General features: G+C 30.8%; 1 protein-coding gene across 1 annotated transcript; it reads right to left on the bottom strand.

Annotated features, from left to right (window-relative positions):
- Positions 1-5: 5 nt before the first annotated feature.
- Positions 6-23,554, bottom strand: LOC113511577 (polyamine-transporting ATPase 13A3-like). The gene is made up of 20 exons (XM_026895209.3): positions 23,316-23,554; positions 20,626-20,853; positions 19,852-20,080; positions 19,070-19,274; positions 18,251-18,464; positions 17,244-17,374; positions 16,691-16,873; positions 16,350-16,538; positions 15,787-15,999; positions 14,804-14,941; positions 14,227-14,340; positions 13,642-13,915; positions 12,947-13,074; positions 12,224-12,347; positions 10,990-11,151; positions 10,521-10,675; positions 8,852-9,075; positions 8,283-8,431; positions 7,447-7,634; positions 6-6,244 (listed from the first exon to the last, which is right to left on the bottom strand). The coding sequence occupies exons 1-20, from the start codon at positions 23,347-23,349 to the stop codon at positions 6,086-6,088; spliced, it is 3,441 nt and encodes a 1,146-aa protein (XP_026751010.2). The 5' UTR covers positions 23,350-23,554; the 3' UTR covers positions 6-6,085.
- Between the last annotated feature and the right edge of the window lie 204 nt (positions 23,555-23,758).

Below are 23,758 nucleotides of genomic sequence, written 5' to 3'. Positions count from 1 at the left end.
AAGACCAGTTTGTATTATTTAAACAGTTTATTTCCTTGTCACATCCATCTAAAATGTCACAATGTTAGTAAAACTTCATACGTATATCGAACTACATTATCATGATTTCCATTTGGGGCGCGAAAATAGTAACAAGTTTCAAAAATATTAAATAAATATAAACACATACGAATACATAATAAATGTAGCCCTGAAACTATGTGTCCACTAGTAACTAGCTTATAACTCTCCACACATTCGTGAAAAGAATAATTTCACCTGTAAAACATTTACTAGTGAATACATTATATATAACCACAATAATGCAGTTCAAAACAGAACACGTTCAAAAAGAGAATAAGTACATTTCTCAAAAATTTTGTTTCTTAAATTTTATTATTTGCCATAGTATCATCATTGTACATATATGACGGTATCATTTTTTTTAATGATACATTCACAAAAGTTACTATATAAGCATTTTTTTAGTTACAGCATTGATAATAATTGGTATTAAAGTTATAATTTTCTATGAAAATTATAACTTTAATACCAATTATTATTATTTTACATTGTAATCTGAGTTTATTTTTATAAACCAATAGCACAGCACACACTGCTAAACTAACAATAGGAATTTTAATATTATTATTACAATGTATAAACTACAAGGCGTGGCCATCGTCAGTGATTATTTTAGTAATTGATGACTATTTTTTTCTACTATGTAAAATATTATTTATAGGTACAATCAATAACAAACCTTTTAGTATTACTGTCAGCAAAGAACACCAAACAAATAATAATACAAACAAGCACCAAATAGCTATTTACTAACTTAATAAAATAGGAATGCTATAAAGCGTGTTGTTTGTTGCAATATTCTAAGTAACAATATAAGTCCCAAGTGTAAGTACCACAAAGTGATAATGAAACTAAAGTTCACACTATTATAGGTATCAACATTTAAATAAACTTAATATAACTACATATCGAATTAAGTTCAACAAAAAAAAAAGCACTTTTATATATATAGTAGTAATATATTTAAAATTTATATTTTAAACTAGATTTTTGCCCGCTACTTTGTATGCATGGATTTCAGAAGCAGGTAAACCAACGAAATATACTACTTCTCGATGGCATATCACGATAAAACATACATCAAACAGAAAGGCAAATAAAAAATGCCTTCTATTACTCTTAGTAAGACCTCTCATATTTTTATTTAAATATCCCTCATGTATAGACATAGTCTATTTTATTATATTAGTAAGTGTATAATTAAGTAAATAAAACACAACCAGGAACATTAGGTAACAAACTTTGGTATTTACAGTTTTGTCGATAATGTTAGGCTGAATCTATCGATAAAAAGCTTAAGATTCTAATTATCGGGAGCCATCTGTGTTTATTTAATACTTGTGGTAACAAAGTAGGTATTTTTATAAATTTATTAGCATTTGTTTCGGTTTATCATATATTTTATACAATATTATGATAAAAGTAATTTCCGACACCATCGTATTGACGGAATATTTTCTACATATTTTCGCAACATCAGACTACTTTAGAGCATACAACAATATTAAGACTTAATTCTCACAGTTCATTTTAAAGCAACTTTGTAGAAAGACAGGTCACAGGGAGTCTATTAATAGATAAATATTAAAAATTAAGAAAGAACATACGTAGAAGTGTATAAAAATTACGTGCTTTATGTGACGGCAGACGAAATAAACTGATCATACAAATATAGGTTAATTTTCAACCATTAACGATACTTTTATTATTGCTCACCATAACAGATAGTAGAATTTTTTGTGAAATTAATAGTGTGCCATTATTCGTTTCTCGAATATAATTTTATTTGTTGAATGCTCTAAAGTTGTCAAGAATTAATGACGTAATAGAAAAGTTTATTCGAAAAATATGTTTCAGACCTTTGACGTTACATCAAAACCAAATTAATCAACAATTTATCCAATTGCTTTAATTGAAATAAACAACATCACTCATCTAAACGTCTAGAACATTTTTCCCAAAGAAATGGATCAAGAATCGACAAATAAAGGGCCTCCCTTATTAACTCGAAAGGTGGACGTGCTGTTTTTAGTTTTGGCTCAAATTTTACCACAATCATATTTCTTTAGCAAAAATGATAAATTTCTTTAATAGGACATCTACAAGCATACTACTAATTTCGCTCTCTATTTTGCTATAATTATAAGAGTCAAAATAAATATAGTGAGTCAGCTTGTTTACTTTCCAAATAACATATATCAAAATTTAACATAGCAATCACTGCATGCGATCAACCTAGAGTTCAAATTAAAGCTTTCAACACATGAGGCTTTTTCCTTTGCCAAGGTCTAAATAAAAGGTTACATTCGAATCGATCAATTAATAAGCGAGCTATTTTTTATTATTTCCTCTAAGTACCAGAAAACTTGAAGAACTGTGAATATCCAGTGTTAATTTTTCTAGTAAGCAGGCAATAAAAAAAAAAAAAAATTAAGTACAAGATTATTAAGGGAAATAGACCTTACTAAATATTGATATGTTATGGAAAATCGGAAACATTTTCCACGTCTTTGCAGTCTGTATGATGGACAATATTATGGAAATGTATTTTACATCTAATAAAGTTTGACATGAAATATATAAATAAAAATACATATAAAAATGTTATAGGAGTAAACACGAAGTATTTCATATTGCACCATTATTATTGCATGAATTTTGCGTATTTTTACACAGAACACATTATATCTACACGCGGATTTGTTTATGTTTTAATACACATTTTCTTTATAGCAATTTGGGATCAATGATTGCGAGTCCTTTGTGTTAGGCATTTTTACATCTTCTCTGTACACTCCATGCAAAATGTTGGCTTTTGTGTCGGTGCAAATAGTAAGTAGGGTTCTAAATCGTTAAACTGAATTCAATTGAGGCAACTCATAATGGACCACGCCACACCGAGATATTGGAGTGCGCTTAGATCCAGAGACCCGGGAGTAGTTGACTCCGGAGTCAAAGCCGAGGTAAAGGGGAATTCCCTGAGGTCTCCACCAACCCTCACCCCAGAATGTATGGAGATCATTGATGATGATGAACACATGAGAAGTCATGGGCATCACAGTGTAATCTGTGACGTCCATGGTTTTGTTCATGTGTACCTATAGGCGATGGTCACCGTTTTTTATCAGATAAGCAGTCAAATTATTTGCCTATCATAACAAATTATTAGTAGCTTTTTTGCCAGTTATTTCGTATGCGGAATTCAGAAGTAGAAAAACCAATGAAATATACCACATCTAGATGCATAGCAAAAAAAATACAGACCAGTTTTTATTTAGAACTTCATAAAACTGAAAACGTATTTAATTTAGTGAAGTTGTATTTATATATATCGTAACAAACATACAGACACACAACATTTCTAATAATTATTGTTTTGGCTTCTGTTGTTCGTATTAAAACCTCTTCTATCATTATTTTTACATAACTTCTATTAGTCATCGTTCCGATACAATTTTGATATTAGTTGTATATATAGTACTATGTAGTATTGTGTAATATCTTAACAAGAGGTATAATATCTGAGCCTTGTGTCAGTGCACTGAAGTATACACAAGATGAATGCTATTGGGGTAATAGTACATTGTGATATTCATATATCAGATTGTTCACATGGTTTTTTATCATTAGTACGGAAAGACAAAATATTAAATCAATCAGATGATGCGTGGAAGAAGAAAATGGAGAGTATCTTTCATGTAGCAAAAATCGAACTAAAATCATTCAACCCGATATATCTAAATCCATAATTATTTTTAATTAATTTATATTGTTATTAGTTATTCAATAGAAATATAATAACTAGATAAGTAACACATTCACACATTACTAGATCATTTACATAATTTTTGTAATAATGACGTGAATATAAGCTAAACTAAATACGGATAAATAAACTGTATAATTACAATAATTCTAAATATTTTTCAATTCATAATCTAACCATATAAAATGTCTAATTTTTATGCATTTATTTACAGTAAAGTAGGACATTACTTACAGCAATTATTTATCTAAGTACTAATATTCCATAGTTTAAAGGAAGTCTGATTTACTAAACAATTTTATCTATTACATATAAATATAAAATATTTATTTATAATCAAGGTAACCAGTTGGGAAGTATATTTATTATCTTACTACTATGTATTGATAAAATTAATACATGTTTTTTTAAAGCACGCAATAGACATGCTTATAGCATGTGGACTTTATAGTCTTATATTCGAGTTGATTAATGTATAGACGACATTTTAGAGAAGAGTTCATTATATATGAATCAACTCAATTCTGCATGCTAAATTGTAATTTAATTAGTTTCTATTATCAATATTATTTTTTACATAACCTAAAGTTTTATCCAAACACTGAAAGTTGAGAACTCGATAAAACTTTTACTACAAAATATGTAATAATTGGCTATAGTAATTTTCAGTGATCACAGACGGAACTACTTTTAAAACAAAATAGCACTGAAACTGCATGACACATAACACTATAACATAATTATGTACTACGCCATTCGCTCTAATAAAGAATTTTTGATTTAATAAAAAAATATATTGATGGCAACTGTCTGAAGAGAAAACAGCGTAGTGCATGCTTAATTAATTACTGGGCCGAAGATCATCAATATCCTTACAAAAAATCTAAGACGTATATACCTGTACAAAAGCTACTCGTAAAACTGTTACTAATTATAATATACTTCATGCCCTCTTTTTAAGTTTTTAACTATACGTCTTAGGTTTTTGGTACATCGATGGCGTAGATGTGTCGATTTACATATCACAGCCTCGTCACATCATTGACACGTTCCACGTAACGATACATTACGACGATATAGCAATGCTGAATGAAAAATGTAGTATTAAAAAATTATATTTGAGAACCTAAAAGCTTGTAAGTGCAATATTTTATAATAAAAAGACATTTCATTAGAACCTATAAACCAATGGGCGATGGACTATTTTAAATATTTGAGAGATGAAGAGAAACTGTTTAATTATATCAAACAAATACTAACTTTTCTGTTTTAAAATTTTACATGAAATAAAAAATAATCGTCTATATCATCATCGTTATGCGGAAAACCTACGATCCATATATTGTGCAAGAGCGAGTAAAATTACAAATTGGAACTGTATGTTAGTACCTACTGATCTTATCACTACTTGTAAACATTTTGTGTTTAACTCCAACACTAGATAATGGAAATTATTTATTTGTCACTGGAGTCCTTTGAGTCGTCACCACTCTGGTTACAGTTTGCAAGGCGTGAGGTGAACTTGGAATTCGTGTGAGTGCTCTATATGGATAAAATTACAATCAGCCTATCTATATATACTATTATACGTCGCGAATAAAGATGTGCATTTGATATTTATTTATTAATGCATTTGTTTAATTGATATTTATACATAGATTGGTAATTACTTACAAATGTAAAGCTCACTGAACACCTTGTAAACTGTACCTTCAACAATAAGGCTAATAATATGCTGAGGCAGATGATGTAACATAACATAATACAGAGTCAGTAGGACATGACAGTTGATATACTCGTAGGCTATGAGTGTATTATGTAATGCAAATAAATGGCATAATATATTTGCAGTACGCAAACAACACATTAGCCCGCTCATTGTCTTTTAATTATCACTGATTTAAAGTAAAAAAAAAAAAAAAATGTGATGATCCCAAGAATATCTAGCATTGGAATCTATTGTTCCAGCAATTCCACACAAGTCTATAAATATTAAGTTGTACTACATTTACTTTTCAGTAATATGTGTCATTACTATAATGGGTGGCAGAGCACAGTTGTCATGCGTCTGTAATTTCATGTCTACATTAAAACATACACATCTCTATATTTGTTACTGTTACAAAATCGACTCTACCTCTAAGTGCAAAATGCGCCGCTTAAATCTCAGCATATCCTTAGCCTATATGAAGGTAAATGCACTCATGATACGTATTTCCACCATCGCTTACAGAAATGGCTATAGAGTTGTGTCGGTCAGCAGATAAGTGCCGGTGTGCGGGTATCGACAGGTGTAGTTAGTAGGGACGGTTGCACCCAGGGTTGGCATTGATCATCGGCATCTTCCTTGCCAGAGCACCGGCGCCGCATCACACGGAATATAGAACTGAACTTCTCCGTGTCGGAAAACGTTGCCTGTCGAAACGATTATAATATTAAACACACATATTTGAAAAAAGTATTATTTTTACCAAAAACTATATTGAATTAATTGAATACATCATCATCATCATATCAGCCTTTAATTATCCTACAGTCAGGCCTTAGAGATGTTTTAAGAGGGACGCTGGTGCCCATCCCTCGCCCTCCCTTGGATTTGTTGGATGAATTGAACACATGATTAGTAGGATTCCTACCATAGATTAAGGATAGTACCTGCAGTTGTAATAGATATGACATCATTAATTATTTTAAAAGAATGAGACATCTTTACAAGCAAAACACAAACAAAAAAATGTCTTGCTTTGCCAATACTTTTATTTTTGGATGATGCCAATTAGTTGACAATCAAAAGTGAAATAGCTATTATACGCGAGTAAATATTTGATTAAAATTAATTTATATTGATTAAAAATTATTTGTATTTTACATTCATTCATCATATTATATGTATTGAAAATGTAGTGACTTTTTCAATATCTATAATTAAAACTACATTGTTGTGTTTTTGTTTACCGCGATCGAAATAATCTACAAGAAAACCTAACACTTCACAAATCAATTATATTATTTAAACAACTGATTATTAATAATACATATAAAATGTTGCATGCCAAGCTGGCTGAATGTCATGGTTACACAAAATGTATAATGTTATCTAAACTTACCACATTCATCGCAATAAATTTCATTTCATTTCATTTCATAAAAAACCATGATATCCCTTTAAACTTTAACCTATAAGTTGATAAAAATCGAGATTTCCTGAACGTAACATTATGTTTACATTACCCGTTCAAATTAAATAACCTTGTTACTATTATACGTCGCGAATAAAGATGTACATTTGATATTTATTTATTAATGATGTCATTCTATTGCTATTTCATAATACATATTATTATGTTCATAGCAGTTCTACGACATCCTTCTACGATTTTCTATCAATTGGCATATCAATAGACAAGATGATTAATCAATTTTATGTAAAAAAAGAATGATTCTACAACATACTGAATTTATAGTACCCTAAACCAATTATGATAATAGATTTAAACATTAATGTAATAAAGCATTTCGAAACGTCTTCGACTCTATTGAACTTTGACAAATATTGAAGAAAAGAAAATTAGGCATTTTAAAGTTTTTAATAAATTTATCACCACAAAAATACTTACCTCGATAGCGATTGCCAGAATTAGATGCAGAATTGGCATTAAAAACAAGTATATACGGAATATTGTTTGTTCATGGTCATCAATATTCATAACTTCAACTTCCATGAAGTCAGCAAGCCAATGCCACGGGCAAAGCAATAGCACCACCACAAATACAGCTTGTGTAATTAATGTCACCACCATGTAATCTGTGCACAAAGGTCATAATATATATAAAAATTATTGATTCTCTAAAACTTATTATTTGTGAAAAAGTCCAACTTCGGAACAAGTGTGTGCAAGTTATGAAAGCAGAGAATGCAAGAGGTGTATTATCCACTTTTATACGTCATCATTTCGAAATATAATTCCGTCATATTAATAAATATGTAAGGCTTCCAATACTTCATCCTTTTTGTTTAAATACAGATAGATATATCTACAGGCCTACTCCTGAAACTAATATCGATTTCAATCCAGTCTAATGCCAATGACAATTTTGTACTGCACTCATGAAATAACAATTAGAAACTAAGTTAAAATTAAGATCGGTATTCAATAGTTTGCATTGTCAAGTTGCACTAATATGCATCTATCAGAAGAGTATTGAACCGTTATGTCACTAGTATTGCATTTTGAAAATGTGTAACGTTTCAATTCCAATATAGATTTATTGGAGTTTATTTCAAGAGTTGTGGGGCGACTCTGCACAGAGAATATTTCCACATTATATAACTGGCTACAAGATAGCGTCGCTATCAACTTTTATATTGTAGACCTATTATATTAATATATTTCGAAGCAAATAAATATATACAGGTAGGACAATGTCTATTAAATATGAAAGCAATACTTACAGTTGGCACAGAAGGGTTGTCGGAAGGGCCAACCTTTCGCGTACACACATGCCATTATCAAATACTGGAAGGATGAGATTATGAATATGACTGTGTTCTCCCAGCAAAGTATTACTTCCACATCAGCAGCACCTTCTACCGGCTTGAACCTGAAAAATTTAAGTTTACTGATGTCATGAGATATCCTCAATGTTTTTAAAAAGAACAATGTATAACCAAAGTAAAGCTCATGTAAGTAAATAGAATTAGATTATATTATTGTAGGATAAAGTTATCCTAAACTGAGAATATCCCATCAATTTGATCGTATCTTTCTATAAAGGAAGTTACCATCAAGTTTATGTAAAATAATATATGTGCACGGTTAAATTATTAAAATATTTCAATCATCAGATCTGCTATACCTTTTTATATATATAGTTTTAGCATCTGACTATTTTTGTTTTGTTTTACTTTTTTTAAGCATACTCTATTACTATTAAATAATTCTTATATTCATTTCTCGACTTTCCTCGTGTCAATTTATATCCTTCAAGAGGATCAAAGAAACACGTTGAAAATGAACGTACCAGGGCTGCTCGTAGAGTAGGTAGAGCGCGGCGAGTTGCAGTAGCAGTACGAGTGCCACCTGCAGCGTGAGCGGCAGCACGCCGGCGAGCGCGACCAGTGAGGCAGGCGGCGAGCGCCGCGTCAGCACCGGGCCTGGCGCCGCGCGGCCCAGCGACAGCGCCAGCAGCGTCGTCAGCACCAGGTCGATGTACAGGAATTGGTTGTTGCCCAGGATCGAGTAGAACTGCACACCGCACCAAACAAACACAACGATTTAACAACTTTCCTAGCAACGCTTATCCATCTTTCTTATTCATTAATACTAAAACCTTCTATAAATATACTTCAGTTTAGTAGGATATTCTGTTACTTTCTATCAAATTCAGAATTCAGCGCAAAAGAAAAAGACATTTCAATAGCTAAAGTAGGTTTATTGTTGTGAAAAGGGAATTATTCTATAATTAATATTTTAGTTAGCTACCGAGCACTTTTTTAAATAATCTATCAAAAATATTGATAAATTATTTACCATAGGGAGGCAGTTATATTTGCATGGCTGTGTTTAGGTTTGAAGAGTGGGATATGGCAGTTAATTTGCAAGGCACAAAGGCATAATACCTTATTCCTTAAGAATGGCAACGCATGAGGAGTGTCATGAGTGAAACAGTATACTCTGTTATGTTCATGATACTGCTGATGTCTATAGGCGACGGTTACCACTTTCCATCAGGTGGGCCGTTAGCTTGTTTGCCATTCTAAGTTGTATAAAAAAAATGTTTTTGAAAATTGACAGATAATTGCAACGCAATTTAACGACGTTATAATTGCGACAAATGCAGGTAAGTGTAATAATAATAAGTCCTAGAAAACTTTCTTTAAACTGCAATAATTCAGTTATAAAACAACCAACTAAACATAATAATATAGGGGACGGAAATAGAAACACGTAAAATTGAATACACTACAAAAACTTTTCCTAAGTCCTAATCGTGTTCCATTATTGCGAAGCATGTGCGTTTCTTAATGCGAGTTTAGCGAGTTCGTAATGTGGTAAAATTATACTCGTATAATAGGAACAAAAGTATTTTATCAACGTCAAAGGTTACCGCGTATTATCCGTTCAATTTTGGATAGAATATAAAAAAGCAGCTGCTCTTTTTCTTACGAAACATTTAAATTAGTAATAATTTCATATAACTCAAAATTTCATAAAAATTTACGATCATATAATAGCAAGACATTACAAAGGAAAGAGGTCGCATAATTAATCATAATTTACTGTTAATATACCGTAACAATCATTTCTTTTCCGTTGGTGTCGTAAGAGGCGACTAAGAGAATTTAACAGCCGAGAAATGTGCAGCAGTGTCCCTCTTTAAATATCACCAAAACCTAACTGCGTTTGTCAACCCGCCCGCCAAGTGTGGCAACTACTGCCAATCTTCCAATGGAGGAAGGCCTATACCAAACAGCGGAGAGTTAACAGCTGATATGATAATGGTACCGTAATAAAATTTATTCATATATTATAATTGTCAGTCTGTTTATGTCGTAACCATAAAGATATGAATGAAGGAATAACTTTTAGCCAGACTTAAAAACTGGTGTTTTATCAGAATCGGTTTTAATGGACTACAAGATTATGTGTTATTAATATGTTAATTTAAAGTAATAAAATATAATACTTACATTGTAAAGAATGAGGATAGAAATAAATTGTATTAAAGAATAGAGAGCCATGTATTTGAATATAGCGAAAGAAGTGCTCAATGCACAACGGCCTTCCAGGGCGAGCAATTTCACGCACCCAATATTCTGCACGCGAGAAGTAAACGGAGCCGCCACTGAAATAATATCAACATCAATATTAACATGAATGGCCATGAAATATATAAAAGTAACACCATATAATAGAATTAAAGGAATAAGGTTCTAGAAAAAATTATTTGTAAATTTGTTCACAGCATTTACGACGCTAAAGGGGTGAAAAAAATTAGACGCCAAAAGTGTCGCCGAAAGCTACATAAAAAAAATACAGATGTTTTACTCTATTTCTTGAGAACTATGATTCCTAAATATTTTGTATAAAGTTTATTATATATATTGGAGAGAGGGGATAATTATATTGTGCCCCAATTTTGAGCTTATGTAAAATTACCTGATGCGTCAGCTTCCGAAAGCGATATGCCAACGTGTGCAGCTTTGAGAGCGCCGCAGTCATTGGCACCGTCGCCGCACATTCCCACTATGAGCCCTTCACCCTGCAGAGCCGTCACTAATTGTGTCTTTTGGTCAGGACCGAATCGACCGAACACCATTCCTTAAATGGAAATGTAATGTGTTACAAGAAAAATTGAGGATGGCAACTTAATTTTTATTAATTAATAATAGTCACAATACGCAATAACATCAATACTAGGTGTTATTTGGAAATTATCATTCTCAATGAAAAGCATTTATTCTATCTGTGACGATGCGAAATAAATTTGAACACGTATATTGTATTACCTATAGTGTATATTAAATCGCGACTGCATGTAGTTGAGATGCAAATGTTGAGATGGATGTGTGGTGTAACAAGAATGGATGAAATTAAAAAGAAGTATATTAAAGAAAGTGTGAAAGTAGCGCCAATGATAGAATAGGACAAATTGTCTGTCCTGTTAAGTAATGACATCTACTTATGAGCACAGCGATGAGGAGCATGTTTTAAGAAAGGTATTGAATATGAATGTGGATAGCTATAAAGGCAGAGGAAAACTTAAAAAATATGGTCGAACTGTGTGCAAGACGATATAACCAGAATGGGAGTGAATGCGGAAATGACTGCTAATAGAGAAAAATGGAAGAGAAAGACATATTACGCAACAATAATAATTGGGATACGGGTAGGAAGATTATGATGACGGTGGTGATAGATGATTCGAATGTCATAATACTTTTATATTCTTCATAGATTTTCTCAAACTGTACTTCATATTTCGTTTCAATTATTTTTCATTTATTTTTTTTTTCAATCAAAATTTTCAAAGACCGCTAAATAAGAATATTATTGTGTAATTAATATTTTAGTGTGCTAGCAGAGTACCTTTTAAATAATTAATCAGAATCATTGAAAATACTTCAAATGTTTTTGCTAATAGACAGATAATTGCAACGTTGCCGCACTTTAGGACATTGAAAGAGAATTCAATAGAAATATTATGAAATAGCAATAGAATGACCTCATTGAACAAATTAACAAAACTACCTTCTTATACGCGACGAATAATAGTGATATAGCTTTTTAATTTTAACGAGTAATGTAAACAAAATGCTTTTGGACATGACAAGTCACTCAAATATAAAAGCTTTTATATTCGTGATAAATAATATACCGTAATTTTTATTACCTTTACTCAATACTACAGGCATCAGTTCTGGATAATGCGTACGAATTACTGACCACGTTTTTCCTTCTAAAGCCAGCACATACGAATCGATCGACAATTTAGGCGGTCCACCTTCACCCACTACCTACAACATGTAAAAATTATTACTACATTTATAACTTGCAGTGATACGGAAATTGACTTCTTGTTTATTTAATTAGATCCATAAATAAATTAAGACGGATTGAAATCTGTGTAAATACTGTACTCACATTTTCAATTAGATGTAAGCAAAGACCATGGACATAGTAATGCAAAAGATTAATGGATTTAAAAACTAACGAGGATTCATTCAATTGAACAATTTTTCTTACTTAGCCAACGTCGTACAGGTTGTTTAGGTTTACGAATACTATTACTGGGTTTAGTTTAGTATACCAATCACAACATTTGTGACTCATCCGGTATGACAGGAGGGAAAAGCGATTGTTAGTAATGGGTTAGCTATTGCTAACAATATACCCTATCAGGTCGACCTTCACACGGTTCTCCCTGGAAACTATTGTTATATTTTGAATTCGTGACGATGGGTCACCAATTGACATGTATTTATTTTCAGATTAGATCATCTCTCATTGGTACCCCGCCAGCATATACCGACAATGCAGGCGAGGATACCATTCTATCATCACCCAAAAAAAAATCGGTATGACAATGAATAAATACTTATAAAAATACACTCACTTCCATACAAAGGTGAGGCCTTGAATCGTCTACTTGCTGATGGTCAACCGTTATCAGGACCAGTTTTTGGTGTGGTTGCACCATGAAACACCCACGTGCCACTGACATTGCTGTCATTATATTATCACCTAGAATATATATTAAATAAAATTAATTTTACTCTTATAACAGAATTTTAAGTAGAGGATGTCTGTACATTGGAGATGTTTAATAAAAATTGTTATAACGGATTTTAATAAGGACAATAGAAGTCAAAATAATCATTTTATAAATGTTATCTATCTGCCTGTATATTTGTTCCAGCATGATGCAAAAACAGCACCAAATTAAATGCAGTTACAGTTGTGTTTCTGAAGGTCTAATTTAAAAACTGCAAAATATTTTACGCCATCTAGAAGTAGTCTATTTCATTAGTTTTTCTACTATTGAAATCCACGTGTGTGCCAAAGTAGTGGGCAAAAAGCTAGTTATAAATATTTTAATCCCATAAAACAAACTACAAACTTGACAAAAAATATGAAGCCTTTATAGAAGTAAACACCTATCAATCAATGATACAACAAAAAAAGACAAATTGCTGAATTTCATTCTTATAAAGTTATTAAAATAATAAGTAGACACACACACACTAAAAATAATTTGTATGGAGAATCTCCTCTTTTGTAAAACTGTTCAAAGAAAATAAATATATGTACCTGTGACCATGATCTGTCTCATGTTTGCTTCGTGCAGCTCTTTAATAACCTGAGTGGTTTCCGGCTTTAGGCTATTTTGCATGACTAGAAAGCCTAAAAATGTCATGTCACACTCAAGTGTTTCCCTCTTAATTCTTTGTGCATCAACCCATTTCATCTTGCGGTCAAGTTTCTTGTAAGCCAATCCAATAACTCGGAAGCCGTTTGACGTATATTCATTGAGGACTGAACTGAAGTTTTCTGGGAGAGAATTTTGATTGCACATACCTGCAACCTTAAATTGTGCTTTTAATATCTATGTATTGTAATATAAATACAAAAGAATAATAACAGAAGCAAAACAAATAGAAGTATTGTTGATAAACAATACTTCTATTTGTATATCTCTTATATTTTATTTAAGTTATAATTGTGAGAATATTTATTTAAAAACAAAATAAGTAACCACATAACTTGAGTCATAATTAATAAATAATACTCATTCTAACATTTCTATATAGTGGACAATGGGCAAGTTCTAAAGATATATGTTATTAGGTAAACAGATAATACATTATTACATGAATACTTTGAAACAATAAGTACCTTTTCCGGGGCGCCTTTAACAAAATACACCATTTGAGGCTGACCAAGTACTCTAGCAATAACTCCCATTGACTGTTGAGATGATGAGAAATGAAATCTTCGTAATAAACCGATCTAAAAAAATATAAATGTGTACAATAAAATACTAATAGTATGGAATCTTAAAATAAATAAAGAAAAAAAGCTCAGACTAAAATGGCTGAAAGAGCCTTACCCCTGACCAAAAATGTACCAAATCAGGTCATATTAGAAGGATAGAATAATAGAAGGACCTTCTGCTAAAATATGCTAGTGTTTTTAGATAAACATTGAAATAAAATTGTTTTCTGTTTGCTCATATCACACAATACTGTAGTAATAAAATAATATTTATGTAGCATGTGTCTATACAAGTGATTTTAAAGGAGGTGAATGATGGACTTATTTTAATGTTTGTCTTTTACAAAATTTTTAGAGCATTAACATCAAATAAATGAATCTAGTAAAAATACGTAAGGTTTAGCTTTGCGTTACTTTCAGAAAAATTTTGCGTTAATTACTTTCAATAAAATTTTTTTTGGTAAAGTGTAATAATTACTTCGTATGGTATTTCCATAGTAAAGGGATCATAATTTTCTAAATCTTGCAGGTTTCCTTCATACGTAGCAGCAGGTTTAACTATCGCCGGCGTTAAATTGTCATATCTAGTGTTCTCAGGACCCGGCTCCTCGAGTACCTGTCAAGATAAGGTAAATTCATCATCATAAGCGCCGACACATGACGCACATAATTTATGTACATAAGAATGTCAATATAACGACAAAATTGTTTGCTGTGACAATATAAAAGATAAATACTGGTTTGTAGCGTTGTCAAAGTATCGGTCCAGGTAGTACGTTTTGAGATACCTTTCGATTTTTTTAACATGTGTTTGTTTAAACTAATTTACATTTCGTAAGGGCAATACTAATAATACCTACGCCGATACTAACAACTTCCCATGTTATAATCATGTGACGTTACTATGATGAAATCACAATGGAATATCAAACATTCGTCATAGCGTATGTGAATCATTCGGATGAAATAACTGAATTAATATTTATAAACATTAATAAAATTGATGATGTCAAATAAATTAACATACATATAAAATTTATAAATTTCAGATTCCATGATATACTGTTTTTTTTTTTTTTTTTTTTAGTTTTGAATCACTTCATTATTTTAGGCAAAAATTCAAGAGGCGATCATCAAAATGTGCCTTCACTTTAAAAGATTCACTTCGAACAATTAGACTGGCTCAGTGTTAAACATTTATTTATTGAACGTCAATAAACCTAAACAATGTACAAAGCAGATTTAACACCATATGGCATTATCTACAATTAGCTGTAGACAGGAATAACAGGAAATATAATAGACTTATCAATTAAACCATGAGCAAAATCAAAGAGATACTTCACATTCCATATAGATAAGGATATATTTAAAACTCTAATGTGTACATTGATTGTACTATCTCGTTACTTTCCATGAAAAACATGTAAAATCTTTTTATACTATATTATTAGCACATACCCATTGAGTGAATTCAAACATTTTCAAATCCAATGGATCGCCTTTAAGCTGTCCCTGTATACTAGTGAGTGAATGGCAAGAGGCTAATGCTTGCATCATAGGACTCTTTACTGGCAACAAATTAACATCCACTACACACTTTCCGAATTTGTCACTGGATTGTGTTGGTATAACCGAGTAAAAATCCAAACCATCTTCAGTAAGGGTTCCAGTCTAAAATACAAGTTGAATTTTAAATTATTAAATACAGACGAAATGACTTTTATGAAAGGATTTTGATTTTAAAGAAATATATAAAAATTTGATCTACATTCTCATACAAAAATATGTCCAAGTAACCCACATTAAAATAAAAGAAATACACATTTATAGTAGAGACTTGAGTAGAATTTATCATTTGATGTAAACATGAAATCCCAATTGTATAAGTAATATTTTTGTAAATTTCGTAAGAACATTTCTGCTGGTCTTTCTGGTCTGTAATATGACCATTTGTGATGATTAAAATGACCGTATTAAGTTTTTGGTTTTGTAATTTGTATACCAATGAAAACATTACATACCTTATCAAAGCACATTACTTGCAATTTTCCACAAATAATAATCCGGGGTGGGGACACACAAAATATCTTATTTTTACGCAGTCGCTGTTGACTGTATACAATACCGGCTGTCATAGCAGCAGGTAAAGCTGGTGGTACCACAATGGTAATGATATCTAAAGTACGTAGGATTATCGTGCCTGCATGACTCTATAACAAAAAATACACATTTACTGCTGAATTAAAAATACAATACAAAAAACACACGGCATTATGGAATATTTGAAGACAACCATTTAAAAACTATATAATATTTATACTAGATTGAGACTTAACTATTTCTGAAAAAAAAAGAAACTTACGCCTCTTAATATATAGAGCCAAATTGAATATGCCATTCCTATTGCGGCTATACAGAACATGAAAATGACAAATTTAACAGCATCTTTGTAGAACTGAAATCCAAATCTCTTTGGAAATAGTATACTTTTAATCAATTCTCCTTTAGCAGTATTAAAGCCGGTTCGTACAACTTTAGCCAAGACCTAGAATCAAAGGTATTAGTAAAATTCGTGTTTGCTAACGATGACTTGATTTGAGTGTTTCTTATGGAACTGGTAAAAAATCTGTTTAAAATAAATATATTCTATTACTGGAATTATGCAGCTAAACAATAATCAGATTTACAATTCTATAACTAATTACAGGTTTGTGGAATTTTAAACTAAATTATATCATGTCGGACATTACTTAATACAATAGTTATTAACCATAAATATTTATTTAAAATATTATAAATTTAACATTGGCCATTAACAAAAATTGGCGACCAGTTATAAATATAGTAGAAAGTTAATACCATCGTTTTATAAAAAAACTTTACAGCAAAATGAATCATAAACTTTTAAACCTTACCTGATTGTTGCCATAAAATCTTGTTTGTATAACATGAGTGCCAGCAAAAAGTGTATGCCTTTTGTGTGCGTCTGTTGAGTATACTTCGGGGGAAATGCATGGGGGGCCCTTCATTACTGGTACACTCTCACCTATTATAGTGATGATTAATATTTAGTATCAAACTGCTTACAACATTGTATGTTTATCTTAGTGTATAAAATACAAATAACTTTTGGATCAGCTGCCTAAATGTCTGGAAACATTTTATTACTACATTAATATAATAGAACATACTAGGTCACAAATCTATTACTATAGAGTTGTTGCCTAGTAGTTTGCTCAAATAGGTCTCTTATGTATGAAATATGCAAATTAGACTTAATTAAAATTACTGATTAATTTCCTGATGTTAGTAAACAACGTTAACAAACATAAGGAGCGCTTTATTATAATTTATTCTAGCAAAAAATTATTTCATTGTCACGATCAGAGATATTTTTTCTATGACTCTATACAATAGGATGGCAAAATGTATGGAATTGCATAAAGACACAATTGACAATAATGTCATACTGATATCATGGATAATGTACAGGAAAAGTGTCTCCTTGCCATGTCATGATGAAAATTGTAAAAGCACCCATTTGGAAAATGAGACAGGGATAATATGTTTAATATATTTTTATTAAGATAATATGCATCTGTTAATGACATAATCAAAATATGAAAAAACATATTTGAATAATTATAATGTGAAAATTTCGAATTGTGCGGAATTTGAACCTGCAACTTTTATGCCATACAGAATAATCCTTGTATCGATTTATTTTACTGGATGTTAATCGCAAAACAATCTTGACTCAACGCTTGGCGTATATGCAGGGACTCAATATGTTATTATATCGTCATAGTCGTAGAATACTGACGGACTAATCTGACAAATATTACATATACATATCCGTCAGTATTCTACGACTTGACGATATTAATAATACAAGATTAGTAAAAACATAAAAATTGCTCACCAGTGAGCATGCTCTCGTTAACTATACAGGTTCCAGTTAGCAACATAGCATCACAGGGCATTACGCAGCCATCAGGGGGCAGCACCAGCACGTCGCCCGGTACAAGCCGGCTGGCACTAACTACGCACTCCTCGCGCCCGCTTCGTGACGGTCGCACAACTGTCACAGTGAATGCGCTCGTGGATCCAGCCATGCGGTGCAAGTTGATGCTCATCTATAAATTGTTTAAGTAGTTCATTACGCTAAAGGCCTCTTAAATTATTACTATATTAAGATACCTATCAACATAAGTGCCCCAATCTTCGCTATACATATACAACATTGAATTAAAATAAAGAAAAAACAGACATTTATAATATAATGGCCATACTGTGGCTACAGCCACTTTCAAAATATTACTATATTGAGTTTTGCATATTGTATTGTAACTAGGAGTATGCAAAAATTCAGCAAAGTTGAAGAGACGGAAATGGTTTTAATACTTTTAATTGAGTTTGCAAGATTTGACTCAACAAACAAATATACATTGCAAATTAAAAACTTGAAAAAAAAAGTGTGCAAAATGTACTTTCCAGCCAATTTTTTATTATCTATAGCTGGAGCAGTAGGAGCAAAATACCTAAATGTGTTTTTTTTTTTTAATTTATAGGTGTTGTCAATAAAATGTATTTCATTACTCAAGTGGTAATGGTACAGCTAATTAAACACAAGAGTTGTCAATAATACCTATTGGAATTTAAGTTTTATTAAAATTATCAGATTTCAATTCTACAGGTACATTGCATCTATGTTTTTCTATAGCATTAGTAAATATATTACCTGTTTCGTTTGATACAACGCCAACATACAAGATACGGCAGATAGAATAAAAACACAAGTCGCATACTGGTAGTATTCATCTAAAGACCAAAGAATTATGGAGAACACTTGGAACAGGTAAAATGGATTGAAGACTTCGTTGATGAACAGTGACCAATAACTCTTCACTTCTACTTCCACTGAATTTGTGCCATATAGTTTAATTCTAAAACAATATATTTTAATATATATTCTATTTGTAACAGTACAGCTTTATACTGTTATTACTTGCTGTTTGAAATAACAGCCTATAAAAATTCTAACACTAGACACAAATTTACTTACAGAAGGATATCAGCATATTGTTACCATACTGGCTAAGTAGCTTAATATAGGATTTTACTTCGAGACAAATAATGTGCAACAAGTGTTACTACTTCTTATATTGGCCATTTTATCCAATTTTCAACAAAAAGAGAATACTATTTTTTGGACATATGTATATAACTGTTTTACACACAGTATGACATTCTACATATATGGAACTGGACAAAAAAAGATAATTTATAGTTAACATGAAATCAATTATAAATATCTATACTACAAAATATATATTAGATATTAAGTAGTAAAGATATAATGTCTAAACACTTTAAAAGGAATTTCACACTTTGCCAAAAAGAATTTAATGTTTATCTTGTTAACATTGAAAAATCGATGAGAATAACATGGGATACCACATACTTATTTGCCAAATGACTTGGGTAAATTGTATATTAAATGAGTTAGGAAACATTACTCACAATTCATTTTGCTGTCGTTTATTAATACCAGATATATTTTCCATCAAAAGACTGATAGTGATCCTCTCATTGAGAGCCAAGACATTAATGAAGCTACCCTGATCATGAAGCCAGATGAAACGGCTATGCTGGTACACAAAGTAGCGTAGTTTGTTATCTTTATGGTTGGATAGGTTCAGATCAATCTCTTTGACTTTTTCTATTTTGAATAAACCATCAGCATCCGTCACTAAAATTATAATAATAAAAATCAATGACAAATTATAGATATTCTTCAATATAATTATAATGAATTAAATAATAGGAATTGTAATTATGAAAATTGTAGAAAAATTAAGCACTACTAAAATGGACTGAACAAGAAATCATCCTTATAAGATGTCCATTAATCTAATATAACGTCGCCAGTTAAGTGGTTTGGTATGTGATTTTGTTTTATTTTTTTATTGCACTTATGTATCTCTAATCATTTCTTATAAAATCCTGGTGGAGATATATTGCATTTTTACTCTGTCACCACATACAAAACAATATACTTAATGAGTTATTTAAAGAGTTCTCTAAAAGTATGGATTATTGATGGAAGTGAAGTAATATTCATGTTAGTTCAGTAAGAAATTACCAGCTTAGCAAAAGTTTATAATTACAAGGTTGTCTGGAAGAGATTGCTTAGCAATGAGACCACCTTTTGTACTACACTATACTTATTGAAAATTCTTCCAACAAGTCCTGTAATTTTTGGTGGAATAAAGCGTTTAATAAATAAGTACTCACCACAAATTTCTTCAGCCGTTTTCAAACCACATTTTACATATTTGAATCGGTTGTAGGAGGGATAAGAAGCCAAAATAAAATATGGAAGGCCACATAGTAATATGCAGAAGGTATGAAACAAAACTCCACGTAATTTCGAATATTTTAGACCATAGATTTTTATAATTTGTTCATCTCCACTGTTCTCCAAAGTTTGCCATTGTGCTTCCCCGATAACCTCATATTCGTCTGAAATTAATACATATATAATAATATATTGTCTCTAGAGATTATTGCCAGTTAGTAGAATTTGCAATGCAAATTCTTAAGTTAAAAAAGTACCAATACAAGACCTAACTTATGACCTTTTCCCATAAGCATTATGGCACCATATGTACTATGGCATTGTTAAAGGTAGAAAAATCTTGTCTTTTATCAAAGATATAAGGAAACTGAGGATGAGTATAAGTTTTTTCACTTATGAAAATATAACACAAATCACAGGTACCTGTTATGTCTACTATTTAAAATATCTATGTAAGCCATTAGCATATTTAATGAATGACCAACCCAGAATTGTCTGGTGCCCATCCCAATATTTAATCAGAGCTTTCAATTATGTGCAAAGACATTCCTGAGACAAATATATATACCTATTGCACCTTTTTAAATGTCTGGAACCTTCTAGAAACAATCTCAAATATGCACTGGTCTAAGCATTCTATCATTCCAAAAGACAGTAGAATGTATAACATCATGACATTCATTATTTAATTTTACAGTACAATTACAATTGTGATTTTTAAAAAAGACAAATTTTACACATTTTAATTTTTTTTTTTGTGTTCAAGATTAGATTATTAGTTATAAACCATTGCAAGAGATGCAGCAAAGCATGATCATAATTTTTGATTAATCTGCCCACATAAAAAATTTACATCTACCCAGGTGTAGCATATTGCTTGCTCAATATATTTGTTATCTTTACATAAATGAGATAGCAAGGTGACTATGGTTCGCTTATTGAAGTATGTCAAGTTACAAAAATACATTTTCCATGACTGATCTGAATTATAGAAGCTTTAAATGATTCAAATTCACCTGATAACAAATTACAGGTTTATATAGATAAACTTACTCTTTAGTAATACCCAACAATACTATACATTGTACATTATTTTTCTATAGAGATTTGTATTCATTTAAGGCAGTTATGCATGAATACAAATTAGACAGCAGATAATAAAATAGATACCTATTAACATCTCTATTTATATATTTTTTTCTATTTATTTTTGGTCATGTGACATACTATAACAATATTGGTATTCCTAATAACTGCTAATGTAATGTAATGGTAATAAATATTGTATATATACAAAATATGAAAATAAATAATTGATTATTTATATGCTATATATTACTAAAACTATCACTTTCATGGAAAATGACATTTCTACCAAAAGATAGTCACCATACATGAAAAATTGTTTTTGTGCTTTGCAATGTACGAACATTATACATCTTTATCATAATTATTAAAAACTAGCAGTTGCCAACAACTTCACCAGTATGTTTGGATCATGTTCACTGATTGGTATAAAAAGTGGCCTACATCCTTCTCCATCTCTTAAAATATATGTATATCAGTTTTCATAGTGACCAGTAAGGTGTCAAGAGGTAACAAATAAACTCACTTTCACATTTATAATATTATTACAGATTGATGAGAGTAACTAAATCGGTTTAGTTGTGGATTAAAAAAGTATTACAATTAATATTAAAGATGATATTTAGACTAATATAAAACAATAAGACTAATGAAGTAAATAATAAGGAAAGCTATATAGGCCAAAGTAAATGGAAATGATCCATATAATGATAACAATATTGAAAGTAACAAAAGCTTGCCATCAGTTATGAGCAACAATCAATTACTGGTATGTATGTAGTCTTATAGGTTATAATTAAGAATTCTGTTGCACAATGTTTTGACAAATGTTTTTATTATTGCAAATTTATTAGATATAAAATCTTAATCAATATAAACATAAAATTGTAGTTATTGGTTATTACTACAGAATAAAAATCACTTCAAGAAGTAATTATTATTACAAAGAAGTACTGTTAGCAAAAGTACATACATGATAAATAGAAAACACCTCAAGAGGTTTTAATATTAAACATAACCTAATAAATAAAGAATAATATTACATACATATAGCCTATCATTCCTATGAAAAGTTATGACCCTTGATATCATTGTCAAGCATAATATATTAATAATCTGCAAGTATTAAAGTATCATTCACAAGATCACAACTTGTAAAATTGAAATTGATAACCCAGTTGCTGGGTCGGTAGCCTTAGCTGTGTAAAATTCGTAGAGAATGTAATAAATGCAGGTTAGAAAATTGTGTAGACAAAATTTTAGCATAATCGTTAATATATTTAATACGTCATTATAATTTAAAATAAAGGAGTTGATTAAATGTTTTTTTATGTACTTCAATTATAAGGTAGTAAAAAGAATTCATTCATAATTTTCTATGCATTCATACCAAATATTCGACATTAATTTTAATCCACAATGTCTTAATTATTTACTTTTTCTAATAAGAAATGTTAGAAAATGTTGCTTATAAAAAGGCACATAGTTTTTACATATTTCAGTGACTCATAAAGTATTTAATCAAGTGTAAAATACGTACCATTGGCGACGGTGGCATTGTTAAGGTTCAGCATTCCCGCAAAAACTGTCGAAGCTTGTAAGACAAAAACTTTAAGGCATATTATTTAGTTGTTGTTATTAAATTACTATTAACCGCTGCTACCTCATTGCAGGTAAATTGTATTATACTGATTTTTCTTGAAATCTCCCAAATCACATTACACCGAATACATGAGACATTGAAGCACAGACAGGGACGGAAAGAAGCTGAGGGGAGGGGAAGGCACCACCATGACGTAAATGTCATTCATAATCGGTCCATAGAGTACATAGTATTTTTTTAAACCGATTCTTTCCGGATACTTACACTAAATACAGCAAAGAACAACTTCCAAAAACAGTTAACACACTTGCTACATTGGAATATTTAGAGATCAGTCACAAGTTGTAAATTATAAAATAATTTGTTTCACTAATTAATTA

Source organism: Galleria mellonella, unplaced genomic scaffold (assembly GCF_026898425.1).
Source record: "Galleria mellonella isolate WM207_F2 unplaced genomic scaffold, CSIRO_AGI_GalMel_v1 utg117, whole genome shotgun sequence".
NCBI classification, from domain to species: Eukaryota; Metazoa; Arthropoda; class Insecta; order Lepidoptera; family Pyralidae; genus Galleria; species Galleria mellonella.
Note: the sequence above shows the minus strand (reverse complement) of the source record. Positions and strands in the feature narration are given on the sequence as shown.